A 24755-nucleotide genomic window follows, 5' to 3' on the forward strand; every position below is an offset into this window, starting at 1 on the left:
GTCTTGCACCAGATGTGCAGGAGGGTTCTTGAGATGCTGGTGGTGGTGAGGTGATGGTGGTGGTGGTGATAAGACACCACTAATGCAGTGCCTTGAAAGGTTCTGAGTGGATGCAGGGCTGAGTATCTTGGTTTTCTGCTTTCTTCCAGGTTTAGAGCTTTGAAAGAGCACCAGTTAAAAGAGATGCAGCTGGAGAATGGCCTGGCAGGTAGAGAAGAGGATGGACTGGAAGCAGATGGTTTGGAAATTAAGGGCTCTGACCCATCTAAGTGGGAGGACAGCTCATTTGAAGAGCGAGTGAGAGCTGTAGAACAACATAAATCACTGATGGAGAATAACCGGGTGAATCACATGGACCCACTGGATACTTCTCTGTACAAAAGGCATGAGAGAGCCAGCAGCCAGAGTGGGATGGACACCGAGGAGGAGATCATCGTCAGAGAGAGGCCCAAGTCTCTGGAGGATCTCAACCAGAAAAAAGTGGTTCGTGCAAAGAGGGAAAGCCGGAGGATGCGGGAGCTGGAACAGGCGAAATTCAGCCTGGAGCTGCTCAAGGTCCGCTCCACGGGCGGGCTGTCACCTTCGGAGGAGCAGCGCTGGTCCACCGAGCTGGTGCCCGAGGCACTGCATTCCCCTCAGGGAACCCCCGAGAGCGAGAGCTCTCAAGGGAGCTTTGAGCTGTTAAGCAGTGAAGATACCTCAAGTAGTAAATTAGTTTCCTTAGTCTTAGATGAGTGTGATACACAGTCATTTTCCATGGACTCCCTGCCCAGCAGTCCCCAGGCTCAGCTGCAGGAGAAGCCTTTCTGTGCAGGGGATGGGAACAAGGATTTGCCTGGCTGCAGACAGACCCCAGCAGACACGGTGCTGCCTGACAACCTTACCAGGAAGGAGCGTAGGATTGGCGACCCCCAGAATGTTATAAAGGCTCACCCAAGAGAAACCCTCCTTTCCAGCAACCTCCCCACTTTCTACGTTCCACCACAAGACAATGTGAAGGTGAAGATGGTGGAGAATAACCTGAGGAATAAAGCAGTGGAAAGAGAGGAAAGGACAGTTTTGTTCTCTGAGGTCAGGAAGGACTCTGAGCCAGACCAGGGTAAAGCCTTGGAAGAAGAGGAGGAAAAGGATAAACCCTCTACCAAGAGAGAGGAACGTGGGACAGTGACAGCAGCACGGGCCCTTTCTCCAGGTTCTGTCATTAAAAGACTGGAAAAGCTCAATGTGGAGAAGGAAGAACGGCAAAAGCAGCTTCAGCTGCAAAATGAGAAGGAGATGATGGAGCAGATTCGTCAGCAGAAGGAAATTCTGGAGAGACAACGCAAAGCCTTTGAGCAGCAAGGGAGGGTAGAGGCTTTGCAGAGGACAGAGCAGAGCAGAGTGAAGGACCCTTCCCTCAAACCAGCCAAAAAACCAGACAGCCGGCCTCAGTCAGTCCTCATCCTGCACCCCCAGAGCAGAGGGGAGCACAGCCCCACCCCAGGCGTGGCTCCCACCCCAGCAGTGGACATCAAGGGTCTCACTGTGGGGACCAGGGGGAGCTCTCCAGCCCACAGTGCCCCCAAAGACCGGCCTGTCAGCATGTTCGTGGAGCGAAGAGAAGGCCTGGAGCCCCGCTGCCATTCCAAACCAGCTCTGGACCCCAAGGACCAGCCAGGCAGCCACTTCTCAAGGACAGAGCGCCTCCGGCAGCCTCGGATGTCCAACCAGGCCACTGAGGAGACCAGGGCAAGCTCCATGTTCTTCACACCAAAGGACAATCCCTTTGGCCTCCAGTGAGTAAAAAGATGGTGGGCTTTCTCCTATGCTTTCTCCATAGGCTTTCTCTGCAGGCTGTCTCCATAGGCTTTCTCCATGGGCTCTTTTTCTGCTAGGGACCTTTTTGTACAAAGGGTCCAGAACGTTGTTTCTAGAGTCTGCACAAACCTCATAGTTAAACAAAGGGTTCTTGTTCTTCTAGCAACGAGGAGGTCAGAGGGAAAGGAAAAAGACCTGGAATATGATTTCTCAGGCTCTTACAATATTATATAATCCAGGGGAGATAATCATGGACATGAGAAGGTGAAGAGAGTCAATAAATAGGCTCAATACTGTTATTGTTTGCCCTACGTGAATGGGGATAGGAGTTTATTTCTCAAGGTGAAACATGATGAATAGGTTCTTGGGATTTTTGGGTAGTTGGAATAGAAAATTCCAGGATTTTCCTTGTTTACCATATAATTAATCCAGCAAAGCCATGTGGACACTGACCATTGCAAATGAAAAAACACCGACTCTCCAGAGAGAGTGTGGGAGTGAATGCTCTTTGGAGACTGTATCATTCACATATGTAATTAATTACACCTGTAATGAACTTAGCAGTTGTTCAGCTCCATTGCTTTGCTTAACCTTGGGCTGCTCCAGGGCCTGGAGATGGCAGCAAGATCCTGGGACAACGTTTGCTCCCACTCTGTTGTGTTGCTTAAGGTGCCTTGCCTAATTTTGGGGTGGTTTTGGCCATGTAGCTCAAAAAGGTTATAAATGACCCTCCTAAATCCTGCTGCACCCTGTCCAAGACAAAAGCTCCCAGTGAATGACTGTTGATAACTCAAGGTACCTCCAAGTGTAGTAGTCTTGTGGTTTCTGTACCGTTGTGACAGGAAAAGATTCCTGTTGAAAATTTCTTTTCCTGGTTCATGTGCAACATGAACGAGCGACAGGAAGAAAAAGACATTAAGAATTACTGTATTTTAATTTTTGCTCTGCTACAGAATAGTCACATTTGAGAATCCCAAAGTACAAAGATACAATCCATAACCACCTTGCTGTATAAAGTTGACAGCCAGAATGTTTTCTCTTCTTGTCTTTTGGTATTAAGTCCAGTCCTGAAGAATTCCAACCAATTCTGAAACCCCATGACCTCAGACTTTGCAATTTAGTCTTGACTGCTCGGACTCCCAGGATCTGGGCTAGCGTGGTGGGAAGGCTTTTGGGAGAGGATGAAAGATCTCTTTTCTCTTGTGTTTCAGCAGAGAGGCAAATCATCAGTGCCTTTCCAAGGGTGAAATATCACGGAAGCCATTTAAGATGCTGGGGTCTGGCAGAGGCGAGGTGAGTTGTGACTTGTTTATTTTCTCTTTCCATTGAACAGGGGGAAAAATAACTTAGCTGGCCAGTTTTCCCTCAAAAGCTTCAAAGTGAACTCTGAAGCACAAGGGCTGCTAGACATGGGAAGGGGGATATGACAGCACAGTAACCTCCACACCTTCTCTTAAAATGAAAAGCCCTGTAGGAATAATTTATAGCACCTCTGGATAAAAGGATCCCGTGATCCTGATGGCAAACACTGTCCAACGCCGTCTTGTCTTGGTTTGGTTTAACGTCTCTATTTCAGTGACACCTATGATTGTCCATTTCCACCGTCCTGTCTTAGTTTTTGTTCTTCCTGGTCCTTTGCTGTTTTCACTAGACAGAATACTGCATCCCCTCCATGGGGTGCAGTGGCGCTCAGAGATGACTTAAGGCTACATGGGTAGAGTCTCCTTTTTACTTTAAAACCCTTCTTTTCGTTTTGTTTTGTTTTGTTTTATCCTTTGGTCAAGCAGGTGCCCAGACCGAGCCATAAAAAGAAAGCCCGCATGGCGCGGACGCGCTCCGATTTCTTGACTAGAGGTACTTTTGCTGATGGGGAGGGGGATACGGAGGAAGAGGATTACGATGGCAGTTTTGAGTTCCTTCTCTCCTCTGAGCACCCTCCTCACGCCGAGGCGGTGCCCTCAGCCCGCCTGGGGCAGGCCTGTTACAGTGACTCCGAAATGGTAATTGTGTCCAATGTGGTGGGGGAGCCTTTCTTCGCTAACCTTAGCTGCACTGATCCCTCCACTGCTTCTTTTCCCACTCCCAAGGATGCTGTAGATGGGTAAATTTGGCAAACACAGCAGAAAATCAGAGAATCACAGAATCGCAGAATGGTTTGGATTGGAAGAGACTAAATCTCAATTCCAACCCCCTGCCATGGGCAGGGACACCTTCCACTAGACCAGGGTGCTCAGCATTCCATTCAAACTCTATTTCTTGCTCCTGGGTTGATTAGATATCCACCACACTTCCCATAGTTTTTCTGGAGCATTACAATTTGTATTGCACCTGTTCTGGGGGCTTTAACCTCACCCTCCCCTTGGAACCTTTTGATCTAAAAATGGCCTATGTACATCTGTAAAAAAAGAAAGTAAATATTGTTCAAAAAGCAACAGATAACAAAATTATGTCAATCCTGTGGCTTCTTTTACTTTTGATTTTTTATGCTCAGCCACAATATCCAATGTTTACTTGGTCCTCAATTATCAGAGTGTTGCTGGCAGACAGCAGCTCAGAAAAAGCAAAACCATGGAAATTGGGCAATGAAAACAGAGTGAGAGTGAAATCGTGGGTTTGAAACAAAGACAACCAACCAAAGTGTTTTTTCCAAGCACAGTGACAAGTATCCCTTAGCAGGTCTGACATGAGCCAGCGCAGTGGAGCTTTTCCATCTCAGGCTTAATCTCCCACCCACATAAGCTGCTTTTGGAAAATCACAAACCAAGAGATTTCAGAAGTTGAAGAGGCCAACAGATTCCAACCCGCTCATAATTTTTTTCCTGAGGTAGTGGAGATGAACCCCCATAGGAGTGTGGATGAACACCAGGAATCCTGTCCTGCTGTGAGAGTTTGGGTGGAATGCTGGGTAGGGCTGCCATGTTCCTCTCCTCCAGCTGCAGTACAGGATGTGGAGCTGAGTACAGAACCAAAGAAAAGCATGAAACCCAAAGCCAGAGATTTATTTTGTGCCACAGCATTGATGTGTGTCCGGCAAACATCCTGTGCCATCCTAAAAGCTGCTTTTCCAAGAAAAGCAGGTGGACAAGGAGGGCTTTTCATGACTTTTCTTTTAGCAGCTCTTATTATAAAGGATAATTTTTCCCAGGATAATTTCCTCACTGGAAGAGGGCAGAGATTTACAAATTCCATAATTTTTTGAAGCCTGCTCTTGATAAATTTGCTGGGGGGCTTGAGGCAGGAATACTGAAAACCTGATTGAAAGACACATCTCTATGGGCTGAGATAACCTGGCTGCACCTTTATGCACATCCCTGCTTGTGGATTGGGAAAGGGAGAATTTTATGCAGTGAAATGTACTTTTTTACATAGAATCCTAGGAACATATAGGTTGTTGATTCCAACCACAAACCCAGCACTGCCTTGTTCACACAAAACCATGGCCCCCCATGCCATACCTGGAGTGCTTTGCTGTGCTCCTGGAGGCTGCCCATGTACAGAGGGAATTGTAGCTGTAGGAGTCATTCCCTCTGGGGTGTGCAAAGTGCTGTGCTGGTGCTTGGCAAGCTCCATCTTTGGGAGCATCCTGGGTCACTGTACTCCTTGGAAGGGCTCCTTGGGACTCTGCTCACCTGGTTTAACAGCTCTCACTGCATGCCAGTAGCAGTAGGTGCCCTCTCTCTCCTGTCTCTGCTGTGTTCCTCCTCTCCTCTGCTCCCTAGCACTGGTTCTAACTGGTGGTCAGGACTTTCACCCCTGGTGTGGTAAGTTCTGCTTTCTAGGCCAACACTACCCCTGACGTGTGCTCCCTGCTTCCCTCCATCTGTGTGTCCTGACAATGTGTCCAGTGTTTCCATCTGTATTTTATATTGCAGGTTTGGGACCAGCCCTTTGGCTTGGGGCTTTTTTGGGTCAGGATCATCACAAGTTGCAAAATTTAGGGACTGTTTATTTTTATTTATTAGCAGAGCTCAGTTGGGTGTTGCAGATGGCAGAGCAGCCTGTGATAAAGCTGGGTGGTGCCTCTTGGGGTGTTTTGGGTAAAAACACAAAGGTTCAGGGGTTGATGTCTGTGCAGACACATTGGTTGTGCCTTGTGATAGTCACATGAAGGCGAGCCTGGCAGTCACCATGTGCAGGCTGGCCCCTGTGCCAGTGAATAGCTCCTTCAGACAGCTCCTGCCTCCAGCTATGACTTCCAGAAGAGCCTCTTCCCATGTCCTGCTCAGCAGCTGAGGCTGCTGGCTGGATGAACGAGAGATCACGTGCAGCCCCATGGAGCTGAGCATATGATGGGTCACCAGCTGCTCTTGCCCTTTTTTTCTTGGCCATCAAGTCACTGATTGTGTACCCCAGCTGGTGAGTAGAGGCCCACTGGAATTCCAGTGCTCTTGACCCACCTTCAGGGCATCCCAGAGCATCTGCAGCTGGAGCTGAAACCCATGGGGCAGCAGTACCTGAGGTGGCTGCTGCAAGTACAGTTGACTCTGAGGTTTTCTAAGGATCAAGGGCTTCCTGACAAGACCAAGACTGAAGATTTTTGGCTGGTGAATAGCCAAGGATTAACCTACCTTGCAGTGAGACACAAGTGGGAGGAACAGCTCCTGGCTGTTCTGCCAGCACATGTTAACACCACTTCTGTTTGGCACCTAAGCTCTCCAGCTTTCCTGTAGCAGCTGCATAAATGGAAAGCCTTGGCTAGAGGAATCACACCAGAAATACTCTCTGGAAACACCCTTAGAGAGAGGGACCTGGATAATGAACCAGTTGTTTTGCTCCACCCTCCACACTAAAGCCATGAACTGATAAACATGACTCCAGGCACCTGCCACCAGCTGATCCCAAGTCCTGCTGAAGAGCCAGCAATGAAAGAAGATCTCTTGTCCTAAGCCATTCAGAGGGAACTTCAGGAAGTTTTTCCATGCAGCACACAGCACTGCTGCCTGCTGGGATAAGTCCCTTGGCCATAGTTACCTTATGGGTGGGTGAAACACAGGTTACTCTGTCAGAGGAAAAAATACTTGGTCCCTTCCTCAGCCAGGAGACAACTTCAGACCCCCAGTTATTGCTATTTGCCCTCATGATGCTTTGTGGTGTTCCCTAGTAGGGGATTTTCTCGTGCAGATGCTCATCTTGACATCTGAGAAGGTTTCCCATCCTTTCCATTCAGAGTTTCTTGCCAGATAACCTCAGACAGAAGGATCTTGTGCCAAAAATGCCTTTTAGTCCTTATTTACTAAAGCTGAAAACTCAACTCAAAAGGTTGAATTTACTCAAGAACAAAACCATACTGTGGGGGCAAATATTTAACAGATCATTTTTAAAACAAGTAGTAGCTTTGGGCTGGATGGAGATCACTTTTATGGGTTTTGAATTGCTTTTATCCCAGTATCCATCCACAATTTCTGTGTGATCATCACCTAAATGTAAGAATGACAGGAACAAAATCTCGGCTTTCCCAGTGGTAATTTTGCCTTGCATGCTGCCATCTCCTGGCTGGAAGAGAAGTTAGTCTGGGGGGAGGGAATAAAACATGGAAAAAGGGTCAGTGTGGCAAATGTGACCCCCCCCCGCTGCCTACTTTTTATAGAATTTTATTTAAATAATTTTAACAGAAGTAAAATAATTGCTTTAAAACATAGAGCATTCAGTTGAGACATTGAGGTGATAGGAAAGCTACAGGAGATATTTGACCATCATCTCCCAAATCCTTTATACAACCTGATTCTCCACTTTTCTTGTGCTGAAAGTTTCTCCTCCAGGAGTCCAGTTCCCAAATCACAGCTGCAATTGGAAAATAGAACAAAAATGTAGATATTTTTTAAATATGGCAAGTCTATTTCTGGGCTACTTCATAGGATCCTGTTAGGTTGAGTTACTGCGAATTCATCCCACCCTTAAAAAATATCTGAGGGCATTTTAAATGATGGCAAAGGTGGAGATATTGTCTATTTAAGCTGCAAAATTTCTTTGTTAAAGAGTTCTTTTGGTGTGTCCTTGGCACAAAGACTTTGGGTTTTTTTTGTGTAAAGTGCTCAGCAAGAGTTGGAGGAGGAACTTCTGCTGGGGCAGATCCAGGTGGTGGAAGGCTCCCTTGGGGAATCACATCATTATGTGGACACTCTGGGTGGAGAGCTGGAATGTCTGGATGAAGAGGGTGCAAGAGCTGTGCAGGCTGAGCAATAAGGACCTGTGGCTTGGTGCAAACTTGATTTTCATCACTGCTCAAGGAGAAAGAAGATTGGGCCTCGTTGGAGAGCTGGAGCAAGGGAAATGCCTCTCTTTTTTAGGAGTCATTAAAATATTTCTCTAGGGGCTCACAAGGACTGTAGGTTTTCACCTGTAGGCAAATAGAAATAAAGACATAGGAGATAAAATAGCTGATTTTTGCTAGGGAAAAAAAAATCATCTGATATCCCAAGAGCTGTCTTATTTTTAAATGCTTCATACTTGGAATCGTTACAGACCGTGCAGCGATTCACCTCTGGGGAAGGCCAGGCCAAACTGCACAAAACCATGTCCCAGGGGGAGATTGGGAAGCTGGCAGCCACACAGAAGAGTCTGACTCCAGATGGGAGGTAGGAATCATGGCTGGAGATGGCAGACAAGTCCTTCCCATGTCTCGCTTGCTCTCCAACGCCTTGTTGAGCCACCCAGGCTCCTTTGGAGCTCCACCTGCAGTGGGATGAGTTACCCATCCCACCTTTTCTACATGACCATGGGCAGGCCCAATCAGTGTGTGTGTGGCTCACACCATAATTAAGTGTTGGTGACATGGGCCACACGTCCTGTCCCAAACCACCCAATCCCATGCACGCTGCTAAAGTTTCTCTCCTTTGCTGAGGACGAGTAGCCACATTTCCCTGGTAGAAATTGTATGGATTTATCTTCTCAGGAGTGTCCAGAAGATTGAGATAGTTTTGGATAGAAAGCCCTGTCCTAGTTAAGGCAGTTCCTCTTTCCATGACTTATTTCCAGGCCTCAACGAGCCAAGATGAGGTTTTGGGTGAAGGGAAAGCAGGGGGAGAAGAAGACCCCCCGAGAGAAGCTCGCTACCCAGTCTGAGCTGCTGGAGCTGTACGCAGAGCAGGAAGCCCCTGGCAGAGAGACCATTCCTGGACTGCAGCTTGGTGAAGGTACGTGGTGGGGGGACACGGGACGAGTTGTAAGGAGGGAAAAACTGGGTTGGGAAATTGGGATATGTCCATGCTGGTTCATGTCTCTTAATTCATGGGTGGTAGCAAGTAGGTTAGAGGGTGGGATCCATAATGGATCTCAAGGAATTCCATGTCCCTAATCTTTCCAGTCATCATCTGGAATGGACAGATGTTTCTTCTCTTGAGGGAGGAAGTAACCAAAGCAGAAATGACATTTAATCTTCCTGTGAGTTCTACACCGTGCTTTTCTCCTCCACAGATTTCTTCCAATGCTCATCTCCCTGTTTTAGTGCCACAATTATTTTTCATCTGCTCCTCAATCTCTTCCCCTCTTTTCATTGATCCACCAGCAGAGTTGGGTCCTCATCACCTGACGCCCCCGCGGAGTCCGGAGCTGTCGGGCATCTACCGGCGGGAATTCAAGGAGAATAAGGAGCCCTCTCCCAAAGTGAAGCGCAAGCGCAGCGTCAAGATCAGCAACGTGGCTCTGGAGCCTGTGCAGTGGCAGAATGACTCTGTGCAGATCATAACAAGTGCCAGTGACCTGAAGAGCATGGATGAGTTTCTCCTGAAAAAGGTAAGTCCTGCCCTCTCTGCTCCATAAATCAGCGCAGAGATACAGCAGCAGACAGAGGCAATAAAGTAAAAATGATCCTGTGGGGTAGCTGTAGTAATGGTAATAATTCATCTAAGGGGTGCCAGGGCAGGTCTAGAGAAGTTTCTGGTTTTCATGCAGGAGAAACCACCTGGTGGTCGTGGTGGAGCAGCTGCTTCTTAGTGCTGCTTCATCTCACACCAGCTGTGCTTGCAGCAAAAGAGTCATGGGTGTAAAAACCCCCTTGTTTTCCCAGATGAATGAACTGGACAACGAGGATAGCAAGAAGGACACGCTGGTGGATGTCGTGTTCAAGAAAGCGCTGAAGGAATTCCGACAAAACATCTTCAGTTTTTACTCCTCAGCATTGGCAGTAAGTGACCAGATGATGGGTGGGACTTCCACCTCCAGGAGAAAGGGGATATTCTGGGTCCTCCTGGTGGTACAGGTGTTGCCAAGCCCTCCATTTCTGGTTTGCTCATCCCAAAGGATGGATGTACTTCCTTTGTATTCAGTCCCATGATCTAAATTTGGACTAACACTTCCTCATGAGCCATCTCTCAGGATACATTGGGTATAGACTCCTGATCTTCATTACAGCTTTGCTCTCAGCCAAAGGGGAAATGACAGAAAGTCAATAAACTCCAAGTTGTCACCCAAAGTGCCTGCAAACCTTTATGTTACTTTTGCTGGTGGTGGAGATGTCTGATCCTTTTTTCCTTCTCTGTATCATATTTGAAGTTTCCTCAAGCAGCTGGAAGCTGGTGAGGCTGAAATTGTCTGGAGAAGAAAAAGTCTCTAGAAAAGTCTGGGCTGTATGAAAATCACTTTTCTTTTTGCTTCTGTTCCCTTAAAAGATGGACGATGGGAAGAGCATTCGCTACAAGGACCTGTATGCCTTATTTGAGCAGATTCTGGAGAAGACCATGAGGCTTGAGCAGAGGGACTGGAGTGAGTCTCCAGTTAAAGTCTGGGTCAATACCTTCAAAGTCTTCCTGGATGAATATATGCAAGAGTACAAACCCCTGGACTACACCGTGGGGAAGGTACTCAGCACTTTTGTTAAACTCCCTTGAAGGTTTGGGAACTTTATTTCCATGGAGTTGTGCTTCTGTAGACACCTGGGACTTTCTGTTGTCTTCTCTGCTTTAAGCTGAGCTGGACAAGGCAAGATGTGACTCACTGGTTGTGTGTCACTGGGCTCAGCCAATCCCAGATCACACTGGGCTGCCAAGGACTAGATGTAATCTCCAGGGCAAAGCTGCAACCAATGGTGGATGGTTGGAAAAGCAGCTCCTGGTGCTTCTTTAGTTTTGGGGGGTTTGTTCAAATTTTGAGGGATGCTGAAAGAGATCCACCCTCCTGACCACTTCCCAAGTGACCATACACATCACCATGGGTTGGGTTGCAGGAGAAGGGGACATGAGCAGTGGCTCAGGTCTGGGTACCATCCTTAGAGCAGAAGGAGCCTGCACTGTGTCACTGACCTGATCTCACTTCCTGCTCCATATTGTCTGCAAGGCCAACCACGGGATCTGAGGCTGGGCTTGTGAGATGATGTCTATTGTACAAATATCCCATCTCCTGGCTCTTCTGCTCCAAGTCCTCTCCAGCCTCTTTTCTTCAGGGCATCATGTTTTCCTTGGGTCAGTGCTGGTGGGGTCAGAGCCGGATCAGCAGCTACTCCCAGCTCCAAGATGAAGATAGGAAGATCTGTCCAGGAAAATTCTAAAACTAGAGTGATCCATAGGAGAATTTTCTAGAGAGATTTTTCTGGAGCTGCAGGTGCACTGGAGGATGGGGCTGGAAGGCACTGGACCATGTCAGATATGAGCCCTCTGTACTCCTTACCTGGCAAAATGGCCCAAAAACTGAGTTAAATCTCTTTCCCTCACCAGATGCCAAAAACGGAACGAAAAAAGAGAAGGAAAAAGGAAGCAGATGTGGTGAGTTAAGCCTGCACATTAAAAAATCAATATCCTTGGGGCCAGAATGTCAAGAGTCCAGCCTGTGACATGTCCTGGGCTGAGATCTGAACATCAGCCCTGAAAGGATATGTTAGAAAGATGTTCAGGGTGGATTTGCTTTGCTTGACCAAGGATCGCTGGGGTTGGCTCTGAAAGCACCGAATACCTCATCAGCCAAGACATAAATGTAATGTCAAGGGCTGTTAGAAAAGGGCTGAGAGGAAAACAAAATCTTGCTCCAGCTTTCTGCATAAGTTTACAGTATGTGTTCTACACCTCCGGGATCAGACATGGAGGACAGTACATCTCCTGTTTCCCTAAGGGATGTGATGGTACTAGGAAGGGTGCAGGTGCAGAGCCAAAAAAGGGGCCACAGATGCATAGAAAACCTTCTTAACGTTAAGAAGTTGACCTGCCAAGCTCAGTCAAAGAGTTTCCAACCTGCTTCCATGATGGTTTGGTTCCCCTACAAGACGGATGTTGGTTTCAGTTGTCTATGGGGTTGCTGGGCTGAAAAAGAAACAAAAATACCAAATAAAAGCAAGAGCTTAAGTTGAAGAGCTGTGTGTGCTCATCTCTCCATTTTGCAGCAGGCTGAGCACCCTTTTCTCACCACCCAACCTTTATCCTCCAGGTGGAAGAGCACAATGGTCACATTTTCAAGGCAACCCAATACAGCATCCCCACATACTGTGAATATTGTTCCTCCTTGATCTGGATCATGGACAGGGCTTCTGTTTGTAAATGTAAGCACCCTTTCTTTGATCCTTTTCTTGTGCTTCTATCACAGTGATGAGTTTGGGGATTTTGAAATGTGTTTACTGGTGTTTCCTGCAACCCCATGCTCAAATAATTTTGATTTTTGTATCACCTGAAGAGCTTTAGGGACAGGTCTTAAGGTTTCTGAAGTCAACTAGTAAGTCCATCCCAGCAGTCCTTCCTGACACAGTTAATGAACTTTGTGTTACACATCTTATCCCATCAGGTTAAGTGCCCATCCCATAAGGTCAGACACATTTAGCTGTCGTGGTAGGAAGGACAGTGAAGTCAGGTATGGAAATGTGTCCCTGGGATGTCTGTGGGGATCCTGACCTTGGCAAACTCATTGGCTTCACTGTTTGACCTCCAGGCATGTGAATTTTTGGGGAGATGAGGAAAATGGGGGAGGGATGATGGAAAAGCCTGATCCATCTCTTTTTGGAAAAACCCAAGAGGTGGATCAGCCTTTTCCATCATCCCTCCTCCATTTCTGTGATCAGGTTGGCAGCCTCAGCCCCAGAGCATTTCAGGCCCAATGCAGGAAGAATACAAAGGAGGTGCCATTTCCAGTCTCTGAGGGTATCTGTGTCTGACAGCTCTCATGGGTTATAGTCTGAGTTGATCTGTCAGGAGGATGCAGAGAGGGTTTAATGTCTCATGGATGTAAATATGGCACCTTTATTTTTAAAGGCTTCATTATTTTCGTTTGAGTGGATCGAATACAGACTTGGCCCCTAGAAACTGCAAATACAACATGCTTTTGACTTGGTAGTTCTGAGAAGTGCTGCTCAATTCATATGAATTCCTGTTTTTCCAGCAGTGTGACTTTTGGGATAATTAAACACTCCTTTTCTCTGTTGCAGTATGTAAATATGCTTGTCACAAGAAGTGCTGTCTTAAAACCACGACCAAGTGCTCCAAAAAGGTAAATGTCTCTCGCTGTTTTGCTTTCATTAAATATCTTGAGACAACGATCCCAAGTTTGTATAAAAATTATTGGAGGTGCAAATCTTGATAAAATTCTGGAAATAACCCTCCTTCCAGCAGGAGCTTAGACCAGAGATCCCCAGAGGTCTCTCCAACCAGAGTTTTGTAGATATTTTGGGAATATGCAGTGATGAGTCACTGTAGATCTGCCCAGTCATGCAGCAGATGTTGCAGTGTTGTTCCCTGCTTTGTAACCACACAGAATAATAGGAATTTCCTTAGCTTTGTAGCTTTTAAGGATTTGGAAATGTGGAGTTATTCTTGGAAATACAGAGTTTTTCTCAATGGTCCTTGCTTTCCACAGCTAAGTGAGGAAGGACAGGTGGAGGATGTTCACTGTCCTCTTTAGAGGGGAATTAAATATTGTTTACTGGATTTAAGGGTATGGGGAACAGGGAATGAGTGCAGCATGCATCCCAGCCAACAATGAACCATCAAGATTTGGTGGGAATATTTTAAATAGCTTATTTTGTGCCCAAATGAAGGAAAGAGAGTCACAATAATAATGAGTAGAAAGTTCTGTCAGCTCTCTGGGAGGCTTCTCAGGGGAGAACAACCTCCACAATACACAGCCCCCAGAAAGTTGCATGAGGCTATTTTTCCCAAGGAATAATCTGAATATATACATTGAAGATGTGTGTGTATGTGAATATATTTGTATTTTGAATATATATAGAACTTTTGCTGCAATCTTACCCTTTCTGGCACTATTTCTGCAAGAGCTGGGAACACCCCTTCAGAGTTTGTGCTCTAAAATCTGGGAAGTTCATTGAGATCTCTGATTAATTTTTTCAGACATTCATGGAGCTGCCTTCTTTGTTGTGATTTCTCTGCACAAGGAAGTTTTTGTGCTGCATCCCAGGAAGCAAGTTCACTGTGTCTTCATGGGTAGCTTTGCACTGGGCAGTTAGTTCTCTAGGAAGGCTCCAGTTCCTCTGTGCTTGGTGAATTTGTGTTTTTAGGGTTGTTCTCAGTGACAGGGGGCTACAAACCATCAGTCAGGAGAAAGAAACAACATGGGGACCTTCCACCATCTGCTCCTAAGGTTTGCAGGATCAATGAATGGATGACATTCAGTGGGAGAAAGAAAAATGCAGGAGTGATTGTGATTTCTTTGGCTAGGGCTGAGAATTTGTGTCAATACTTTATTGCATCTTTTGACTTTTCCCATCCAGAATCTCCTGTGCAGGAGGACTTTCTTCACATTTGAATTTGCCATATATCAGCTGTGCAGTGAGCATTTGCAGCTGGCAAAAGGGCCCTTCCTGACAGTTGTAGATGGGTCTTTTCATGTTCTTTTGTTGGCATCTTGTTTGTTCACTGGTATTTTGTAACTGTCAATTCTTCAAGTTGATTTAAATACCCAAGATTCATATTTGCCTTTTCTGCTTTGTGCATCTTTGGGAGGTGAAATCATCCCTGGAGGTGGTGCCAGAGGGGCAGGAGGTGGAGGATGACCAAGCCCAGCTGCTTTGGCTCTGCCAAGCTGGGAATATAACTACAGTGGGGTTGGTTAAACAAAGAAAATCCAAACTTTTCTGCCTTCAGGTGCATGTCCAGAGACTGTGTTAGCATTGTAACACCCATGTCCTGTCCTGTCTTGTCCTCCATTAGACTCACACATCTCCTGATGTGTCACCATCGTATTTTCTGAAAAATCCTCTTTGCCCAGGATTCTTCTCCTGGCAAGCTGAGAAGCCTCAGAGAATAAGGAAAACAGTATTATCTCATTTGCTTCTCCTGTGTTTTGCTGCTTTGGAATGTGGTTGGAGATTTATCTAACATATTGAATTGTTTTAACTTAATGACCAATTGCCGTCCAGCTGTGTCAAGGCTCTAGAGATTATCACAAGTTTTCCTCAATTATCTTTTAGCCTTCTGTCTGTATCCTTTCTCTATTCTTTAGTATAGTTTAGTATAGCATTCTTTAATAGAATATAGTAACATAAAACAATGAATTAGCCTTCTAAGAACATGGGGTCAGATACATCATTTCCATCCTTCGTCGGGGGACCCTGAAAATAATGCCACTCCTGTATCTGCTGAAGGACTCTGAATAATCAGATCCAAATCTGCACCAGCATTGTATTTCAGAAGGATTTGAATCCCGTTTTCCCTTTTCCTGCAGCACGACCCGGAGCTGTCCCCACGGCAGTTTGGTGTGGAGCTGTCCCGGCTGACCAGCGAGGAGCGGGCGGTGCCGCTGCTGGTGGAGAAGCTCATCAACTACATCGAGATGCACGGGCTCTACACCGAGGGCATCTACAGGAAATCAGGATCCACCAACAAGATCAAGGAGCTGCGGCAAGGCCTCGATACAGGTCAGAGGAGGGGGGAAAGATCCTGGAAGGTGGAATGTTCCAGTATCCCTGACTCTGGGCTGGGCAAGGAATGATTTCATCTTAGCAGCCACAAGTCAGGTCACTGACTCATGGGATTTTGGGGACCAATCCATGGAAAAAAGTCATTCTAATTGAGAGAAAGTGCTGCCTTACTTACACCCTTGCAATCAGTGAGAAAAGATAATTCTGGTCCCACCTGAAGTTATTTGCCTTGGAAAATGTATTTCTCTCTAATTTTACCACATGGAGCTGAAATCAGGTGCTGGCTTTGTTGCCATTAAAGGCACGTAAACATATTTTATTTTAGAATACTTTGTGATAGAACAGTTTGGGTTGGAAGGGACCTTTAAAGGTCACTTTGTCCAGCCTTGGGCTTCATATTGATCATTGCCTCTTGTTCTTTTCCTTCTTGCTTCATCTGGTGCCAAACCCAGATATCGATAACGTGAATTTAGATGACTACAACATCCACGTCATTGCCAGCGTGTTCAAGCAGTGGCTCCGAGATCTGCCCAACCCCCTCATGACCTTTGAGCTCTACGAGGAGTTCCTGCGGGTGATGGGTGAGGAGCTTCCCTCACTAGCACATTCCTTTGGTAGAGGGAAATGGTGGCCACTTTGAGTGCCAAACTTTTCATTCACTCTTCGGGGCTGAACCAGCTGGTTTTGCCAAATGGTGTTTACCTGGTTTCAAAGTATGATTTTTTTGGTTATAAAGAGTTTTTTATGCAAAACCTGAGGCAATTTGGTCTCAGTTTGGTGGCTTTTACATCGTGGTTCAGCTAATTTCAGCCCCAAAGTTCTATCTCTTAAGTAGTAAAATTAAGTGTTAAGAAGTACCATTTTAAATAGGAGGAAGAAGTAGAAGCTGCCCCTAAATGCTGGTGGTTTCTCCACAGGCCTCCAGGAGAGGAAGGAGACAGTGCGTGGGGTGTACTCGGTCATCGACCAGCTCTCCCGCACCCACCTCAGCACCCTGGAGCGCCTCATCTTCCACCTGGTCAGGTATGCTGGGCCTGGGCACCTTCAGGCAAAGGCAGGAGGTCAGGCATCCTTCCCACCAGAGCATCTGAGGCTTTTGCACCCGCCCTGTCTCCCAGGAGGTGGCCATGGAGTTTCTCCAAGGGATGTTGTGTTGATGAGTGACCTCTGCTGTGCTCTGGTCACTGTGGTTCCTACAGCCCTGAGGTGCCTCTCACCACTGCAGGGACATGTTTTTGGGTGGAAAGGGCTGGTTGTTGCCTTGGGAAAATCTGAGATGTCTTGAGGTTTGTCTTTCTCCCTCATAGCAAGATTACACGATAGAAATATCATCTCCTCTCTTCAGCCATGACCATGTGCAAGACGTGCAGTGGAGGTGCCTCCACCTCTGACTCCTCTCTGAATCCCTGTTTTTTCAGGATTGCCCTCCAAGAAGAGACCAACCGTATGTCAGCCAATGCCCTGGCCATTGTGTTTGCCCCCTGCATCCTCCGCTGCCCTGACACAACAGACCCTCTACAGAGTGTCCAGGACATCAGCAAAACCACCACGTAAGAGCCTGGGGCTGGGGCAGCTAGCTGCACCACCACATCACCATTCACTACTTGGTAACCCCTAGGATGGTCAAATGGCTCAAAAATTGAGAGCTTTGGCATGAAGGGATAAACACATAGTAATTTATGCATCTAAATGCAAATAAATGCATCTGCATGAAGATATTTCAAATCCTCTCAATCCCCCAGAAGTTGTTAAATGAGGATTTTTAAGTGATGGAGGATCCCCAAGAGTGAAGCTTCTGTTCCTGCTTGGTAGGAAAAGGCAGAGCTTGTGCTGACATGGTTTTATAGTTAATGTAGCTCATTTTTGGCAAGCAGATCTTGATTGTTACTTGCTTTTGGCTTTTTTACTGAAGGAGGTGAGTTGTTTGGTCTGCAGCAATAGTAATATTAATATACTTAGATTTATTTATGGTGTTTGCCATAGCTGAAAAGGTTTTACAGAGAAAAAGTGAAGTACTTGCCCAGATTTGGTTTGGCTCATACTAAATAAGTGTTAAAATAGGTACTGGAGTCAATTATAATAATGAAAACCCTCCAGTGAAGGGCTAGGCTTCTGAAAGGGGTGGTTTTACCTCCAGTAAATATTAAAATTGTTGAAGACCAGAGCATGTTTAATTACCCAGCTGGCAGGAACACTTGTCCTATAACAGGATTTCGTTGTAGCTTCTCCGTCACACTTCAGCTCCGGTACATCCTCTCATTTTATTACAAGGAAAGGACTGTGTTCTTGCCCAAACACCCTCCTGACAACATTAAACAGTTGGCTCAGTTGCACAAGCTGCTGCAGAGTTACTGCATGCAAGTGAGTTGGAATCAGCCTGTCTTCTCCAGGTTTGTGTTCCACCACTCGCTCTTCCAAGGGGGGGTGATTTCTCTGGTGGGATCCTTGGCCATCTTTAATATCTGTAGGCTGTTCCTCAATCCATCCCTAGCCTGTGATCACTCTTTTTAGGAGAATTCTCACCACCCTCTGGCTTCCAGCTGGAGCTTTCTCCTCCATGCTCTTCCATCAGGGCAGATCTTCCAAATAATCCTCTCCTTGTAATAAAATGAGAGGATGTGCTGCAGCTAAGGGAGAAGCTATCAGGAAATCCTGTCAAAGGACAAGCCAAGACAAGACAGAGCAGCTCAGATCAAACGGCTTCCTCCTCCCATTTTGTCTTCTTTTGGTTTTTTTCTGCCTTAGCTGCGTGGAGTTAATTGTCATTGAGCAGATGAACAAGTACAAGGCTCGGCTCAAAGACATCAACAGCCTGGAGTTTGCAGAGAACAAAGCCAAGAGCCGCCTCTCCTTGATCCGCAGATCTATGGTGAGATGCCAGAGCCCTCTGTGTCCTCTCCTGTCCTCTCCTTGCCCCCAAAGCCACCCTACCTTATCTTCTCCTGCTTATCCCAGCCTCCCAAACCTCTCGCAAACTCCCACACCATCTCCACCAGGACAGGGACCCTCAGCCCCGTGGTGGCTCCTCACCTTTGCAGAGAGTCATGCCAAAGCACGAGGAGGTGGGAACAGTCCCTGCAAACATTGTCGCTCCTGCTCAGATGCTCCTGGTCAGCATTTCCACCTTCATTTGAGCTTGTCCTGAGTTGAGTCAAGCCTTTCAGTGATCAGCTCAACATCACCCCATGGGTGACCTGGACCATTGTTTTTCGTGCTCAGTGACATTATCTGAACTCCAAAATGAGTTCCCCAAAGGCTCTCCCTGCTCCCGCACTGCCTTTTTGGGAGCCTCAAACCCATCTCATTGAGCTTCCATGCTTGTGGGGGGCCGGCAGGCTGTGGATGCACCTGTGCTTGGCTTGTTGGGCTGCGGGAGAGGGACGGACCTGCTGCAGCACCGTCAGCACAGGCTTGGGCTGAGGAGCCAAGCGGCCCCCTCTGCTTGGACCTGCCCCCTGTGATGCTCAGGGACACGTTGCTTCTGCTTTTTGGGGATGAAATCCAAGCAGGGGCTGCCCAAGATGGAGTAGCTGCTGCTGCAGAGCTGCCCCACTCATCTCAGTTAACCGAGAAAACCTCAAACTGAGCAAAGCGGGTTTTTGGAGGGGCGGCGGCATGTGCACTCTAACCTTCTGCTTTCCTTTTCATCTCCTCTCTAATCCAGAAGCCCGTACTAATTGCAGTTAGATTTATGAGCATAACCCGCAGTTCAATCCCGGTATGTATCAGCGGCAGCGCCGCGTCCCTCGTTGTGTGTCACCGTCGCTCATTCCAGCTCTGTCCCACCGGCCATTGTCCGTGACCTGTGCGGTCCCGCCGCTCCTCGGAGCCGCCGTTCCTCCAGCAGGACCCCCGGGCACAGGAGTTTGGGGCTGGCACTCAGCTATCCCTGCACGCAGCTCCTCAGAAATGCGCTTCCCACCCCTTTTCCCTTCCTCCTTACTTTAATTTTCTATTTTATTTCCTTTTTCCATCCTGTGCTTCCCTCTTTTTTACTTTGCTTGACTCATCCCTTCCCTTCCCACCTCGATTTCTCCTCGCTCAGGATGCGTTTCAGCATCAAGTTGCTTTCACAGCGCTGCTGTTTCTGAAGATGTGAATAAAACCCTCAGCTTGGATGCCTTGGAGACCAAGAGGCATCCAAAGGTCTCCTCCACCTTCGTGGAGGAGGAGCACCAGCACCCTGAACACAAGGTCAGGACACCCAGCTTTGAATGAGGAGGAGTCCAGCAAGTCCTGTATTCCCCAACTCCATCCCAGCTTGAGTTTGAGTTCTGTGAGATTGTGACAGGCAAGAAAAGCACCTGCAGGATTTTGGGAATGCTCTTAGGGCTGTTTCCTTTCCTAACAGGCTCAGTCCATGATGAAAGTTCCCTCAGGTTCCCCCCATTCTCCTACACCCATGAGTGTCAGGAGGTGGAGAAGAGCAAAATTTGAGCTCTGCTCCCCTGAGCACAGCATTTCTCAGGGGCTTAACTCCACGAGGCAGTGGGATCTTTGGGATCTTGGGGCTTTTGGCTAATAGGATTCAGGGAGCTGTGCTTCAGCTCAGGAGCCCACGTGAAAAGTGTCATCAGAAGAACACCGGGGCACAGGAGAGGCTTTGCTGACAAAGAAAGATCTCTGAGATGTGGCGTTAAAAGATGAAAGGGCTAAAATTGAGAAAATCTGGCTTTTAAAGGAAAAAATAGCCTGAAAATCTGCTCTGAGCACATGGGTTGTCAGGAAGACCCAGGGATGCTACATTTGTAGGGGTTAAATAGGGGGAGCAAAACTGAGCTGCAACAAACTCTTCAACCCCAAGGAGATGCAGGATCTTCCTGTGTGATGGTTGTCAGGGGAGGGCAGCAAGTGATGGACATCTCCTAGTCCTGGTCATGTCAGGATCTGGAATGTAGAAGATGAGAAGTCTGGTGATGATAACAGTTAAGATAAAAGCTGTTTAATATCTGCCCCGTCCTCATCTCCAAGAATCCTCCATTTTCCTCTGCTCCTTGGAGCAGATCTGTAGACCTGGTCCCCAGAAGATTAAAACAGTTGCGTATACATCTCCCCACCTCTACCACCGCCATTTGCATCCTTTTTCGTTTTCAGTTTCAGTATTAAAAAAATGCATTAGATCAGAGTGAGTTCAACTCTTTGCACAGAGATCCATATTGATTGTCTTACAATGGACCTCTGGAGGTGGTCCTGGTTCTGGATCTCCTGTAGATGAGACATGGCATGGCATGGACAACATAATTAGGTGGGAGTTCCTGTATCCTGAAGGGGTCAGTGAGACCCTTTTGAGACCCCTTTGAGTGAGACCTTTTTGATGGATGAGGGAAGGATGTGAGACTTGATCCAAGGATAAAACAGGTTTTACCAGGTGCCCTGAAATCAAAGCCTTGGTGATGCTCCCACCCAAAGCCACCATCAAGCTTCCCATCACACAGTCCATGGGCTTTATGGGAACCCAGCCTTCTGCTAGCTGGGCTTGCTTGGACCCTGGACCAAGCTGCACTTGGTCCATCAGCATCATCCTCACCACTGCCTTCCTCACCACCTCCATCCCCAGCCCCTCCAATGTGTTGAGTCCCTCTGGTCCTTCTCCCAGCCTGAGGTTTTGGAGGGCCCGGGGTGCATCCAGCGGCGGCACACTGAGGACCAGTGCCTGGGGCCTTCTTCTTCACTCCTTGGGAGAGCAGTATGGTTGGCACCTGAGTGTTTGCCACATCACCTCAGCTGTGCTGGTGACACCTTTGTCTCTCTTCAGGGCAAAGGACGCGTGCGGCGCGGCGCCTTCCCCAGCCCCGCGTCCCCTGTCACCGGCCGCCTGCCCTCAGTGACAGACGTCCCTGAGGAGACCCTGAGCAGCGAGGAGGCCATGGAGATGGAGGTGACAGAGCAGCAGCAGGTGGCCATGCAGCAGGAGGAGAAGGTGCTGACTGAGCAGATCGAGAGCCTGCAGAAGGAAAAGTGAGTCTGGCTGAGGGTTCAAGCCGGGTCCTCGGCCTCTGGATGTCACATGGTTGATACCTGGAGGCCTCCATCCCTCCATGATCCCTCAGTGCATGTGCATCCCTTTCTCCTCTCCACCTTTTTGGTCCTGTTGCTTCAGTGGGGCTGGGTTGGCTTTGCAGGGAGGAGCTGACATTTGAGATGCTGACACTGGAGCCCCGCGCCTCCGACGACGAGACCCTCGAGTCCGAAGCCTCCATTGGCACAGCTGACAGCTCCGAAAATTTGAACTTTGACTCCGAAGGAGCCATCTCCGATCGCTCGGGTAAATCCAGGTGTTCTTGGGCTTATCATGGGGTGGTTTGGGGTGGAAGGGACCTTCAAACGTCATGAAGTCCATCTCCCTGCCATGGGCAGGGACACCTTCCACCATCTTTTTCTATTGCTTTGGGAAGGGTTATTCGGGATTTACAAGTTTATTTAAAGTTAACAGTTTAAATGTATGCAGTGACAGAGTTTAAGTGTTCAAGCACGTGGCCCTGGGGGATGGGTGGGAGCAGCCAGCATTGGTGGGCAGGTGAGCGTTCTTCCAGCACTGCCACAGCAGCTGTGGTGATGCTGCCCCCACCGAGATGCTGGGAATGGTGTCCTGGCTTCAATGGCATGTGTCCCCAGGGGGTGGGTGGTTGGATACTGGGTGGTGTGTGGGTGCTGACCATCTGTGGTCCTTCTGCCCCTGCAGAGAGATGCGTAGCACTTACCTCCCTGCGCCCTGCCAAGGCCGAGGGGCCGAGCCGGCTGCGACGGCACCCCAGGATGCGGCTGGACCCGGCGGAGCCAACCGACACCCCCATCTCCTCCTCCTCCTCCTCCTCCCAATCATCCACCTCCTGCTTGCCCCACCTGCCCCGGAAGCGCTTCCAGATGTACTCCAAATCTCCTTTCTACCGAGCAGGGGGGCACCACGGCGAGGCCCCCGACACCCGGGCGAGCCCCGAGGGCCTGACGGGGCCTCTCCATCACCCCGAGGACCGGCCGCAGTTCACCACGCGCGGGACCTTCAACCCAGAGAAAGGCAAACAGAAACTGAAGAGTGTGAAATCTTCCCCCCCAAAAACCAAAGAGCCCCCGGATGGGGGGCCTGGAGGGGGACGCAAGAGGAACCCTGAGGCCGATTGCGCCGCCGCCCAACCCCTTGTCCTCCTGGGGAGCAACGAGTTCATGGTCTGAGGTGCTCCACCCCAGAGCCACATCCATGCCGGGGCATCCTCCCCATTGGCAGTGCTCTGATGGCTTCCTCGTTAACGCCAGGAGATGAATTCTTAATTAAAAAGGCCGGGAGGGGACGGTTTTAATGGTGGCCTTAATGATTTGGGGGAGTTGAGACCTTCGGGTGGCCGGGGGGTGGCCGGGGATGGGAGGCAGTGGCTCCTGGCCCTTCCCCTCGGAGCGTCCCACGTCTCGGAGCATCCGCCGCCAAATCCCTGTGCCGAATCGCCGTCGCTGTTGGTAGGAGCAAACCAAGCCTAAAAATCCCACGGGAGCATCCCGAGCTGGCTCCACTGCAGCCAAGCCCTCCGCGCTTTAACCACCTCATCCACGCCAACGCCAAGTGCATGGAAAAGTGTTAAAACCTGCCAAAAATCACCTTTTCCCTTTGGTTGTTTATTTTTTAACGAGACCTAACTGTCTTTCCTTTTTTTTTTTTTTTTTAAGTCTTTTTGAGATCATCAGTATTAAAAAATAATAATAATTAATAATAATCGAGGACTACTTGAAGCGATATTTGTTTATATGCTGGTTCCTGGAGTTTTGTGTAAATGTATATTTTTTTAATTTTTTTTTTTTAATATTTTTCCCCAGACAGAACTTTTTTTTTTTTTTTTTTACTATTATTATTATTATTATTATTGTTATTATTATTTTTGGGCGGGAGAGGAGGGGAGCAATTGGCTGAGCCATCCTTGGTGTCACTACTGGTGTCACTGGCCATCACTCAATAAAACATGGAGTTTTATTCTCAGCAGGAAATCCCTGGAGGTGTAATTATACCATCATAACCCATCATAGGACTAATTAATCATGCTAGTTACTGACTCAGCTTGTAATCCCTCCCCAGTCTCATCATCATCCTCAGTGGCACCAGGAGAAGCTCCGGGTACCAGAAAACCTCTGGAAAGGCAAAATCAGGAGCCCTAGGGCAATAATTAGATTTACAAAGGCTGGATCTGTCCTCCTAGGTGGTCTGGGGCTCATCCTTTCCTGAAATGCCACCAAGAATGGGGAAAATAGCAAAACCTTGAGTTTCCCTGAGTATTTTGTCTTTTCCTGGCATGACTGGATTTGGCTGAGCTGCTCCTCAGTCCCCTCTCCCCCTGCCCTTTCCAGGGATGGTTTATTTATTGGGGTAATTTTTTATTTGATATTTGAAATTTGACCTTTTTTTATGTTATCTTTAATTTTTTTTCCAACGGGGGAAGTGACAGATGCTGCAGGGAGAGTGGGAACAGCCTCGGCCTCGGCGCTGCATCCTGGGAGTGGAGCCAGCCCAAGTCAGTCTCCCCCATCCATGGGGGAAATGGGATTTTCCCTGGCCCAGAGGGGAAAACAGGGCTCTGGGGGCGGACACGGATGCACTGGCAAGGCAGATGGTGACCACAAGAGTGGAAACTCCTGGGGAGCCATCCCAGATTCTCTGGGATTGCTGGGAGCATCCGGGTGCGTGGTGCCAAACCAGCCTTCTGAGCCTCTTGAACTAAAAACCCCAGAACTGCCCTCAAAATGGCCCCAGGGGAGGAGATCCTGGGCGTGAGTGAAGGGTCCAGCCTCGTCCTCAGGTTTCTCATCCCTGTGGGATGAGAGCAGGGATGTCAGATCTGACTGGGGCAAATATATATATATACATATATATACACATAAATGCACATATATACATATACATACACACACAAACACAAACGTGTGTATTTATGTATGTGTATATATGTGTATATATATATGTATATGTATCTAATTTCTTTTGGGATCTATTTATTTTCCTTATATATATGTAATCACTATATAAGGAAAATATATTTAAGTGATATTTATATATATAAAGAACATATATAATAATATATATATTCTATATATAAAGAAAAGATGCACACAAAAGGATAAATATTCTCTGTATACTTAAAAAATGCATAAAAGAATATTGACTAAATACATTTATGTATTTTCTATTTCTTAT

At 47.7% G+C, this 24755-nt stretch overlaps 1 protein-coding gene across 6 annotated transcripts in view; it reads left to right on the forward strand.

Annotated features, from left to right (window-relative positions):
* MYO9A (myosin IXA) overlaps positions 1-24663 on the forward strand; it is a 174520-nt gene extending 149857 nt beyond the window's left edge. For 4 of the 6 annotated variants that reach the window (XM_084213577.1, XM_084213582.1, XM_084213580.1 and 1 more), the window contains 19 exons: positions 150-1775; positions 3009-3090; positions 3585-3797; positions 8260-8372; positions 8773-8930; positions 9302-9528; positions 9803-9919; positions 10404-10592; positions 11445-11492; positions 12148-12259; positions 13136-13197; positions 15388-15580; positions 16036-16164; positions 16501-16606; positions 17002-17133; positions 18329-18452; positions 21339-21541; positions 21706-21848; positions 22266-24663. In XM_084213577.1, the coding sequence (XP_084069703.1) occupies positions 150-1775; positions 3009-3090; positions 3585-3797; positions 8260-8372; positions 8773-8930; positions 9302-9528; positions 9803-9919; positions 10404-10592; positions 11445-11492; positions 12148-12259; positions 13136-13197; positions 15388-15580; positions 16036-16164; positions 16501-16606; positions 17002-17133; positions 18329-18452; positions 21339-21541; positions 21706-21848; positions 22266-22753 (4465 nt within the window). In that variant the 3' untranslated portion in view covers positions 22754-24663. The remainder of the gene's footprint in view (positions 1-149; positions 1776-3008; positions 3091-3584; positions 3798-8259; positions 8373-8772; positions 8931-9301; positions 9529-9802; positions 9920-10403; positions 10593-11444; positions 11493-12147; positions 12260-13135; positions 13198-15387; positions 15581-16035; positions 16165-16500; positions 16607-17001; positions 17134-18328; positions 18453-21338; positions 21542-21705; positions 21849-22265) is intronic. The other 2 variants (XM_084213578.1, XM_084213579.1) reach the window with 2 other exon arrangements.
* Positions 24664-24755: the final 92 nt, after the last annotated feature.

The sequence above is a fragment of the Fringilla coelebs genome (genome assembly GCF_963513975.1).
Source record: "Fringilla coelebs genome assembly, chromosome: 12".
In the NCBI taxonomy this organism is placed as follows: Eukaryota; Metazoa; Chordata; class Aves; order Passeriformes; family Fringillidae; genus Fringilla; species Fringilla coelebs.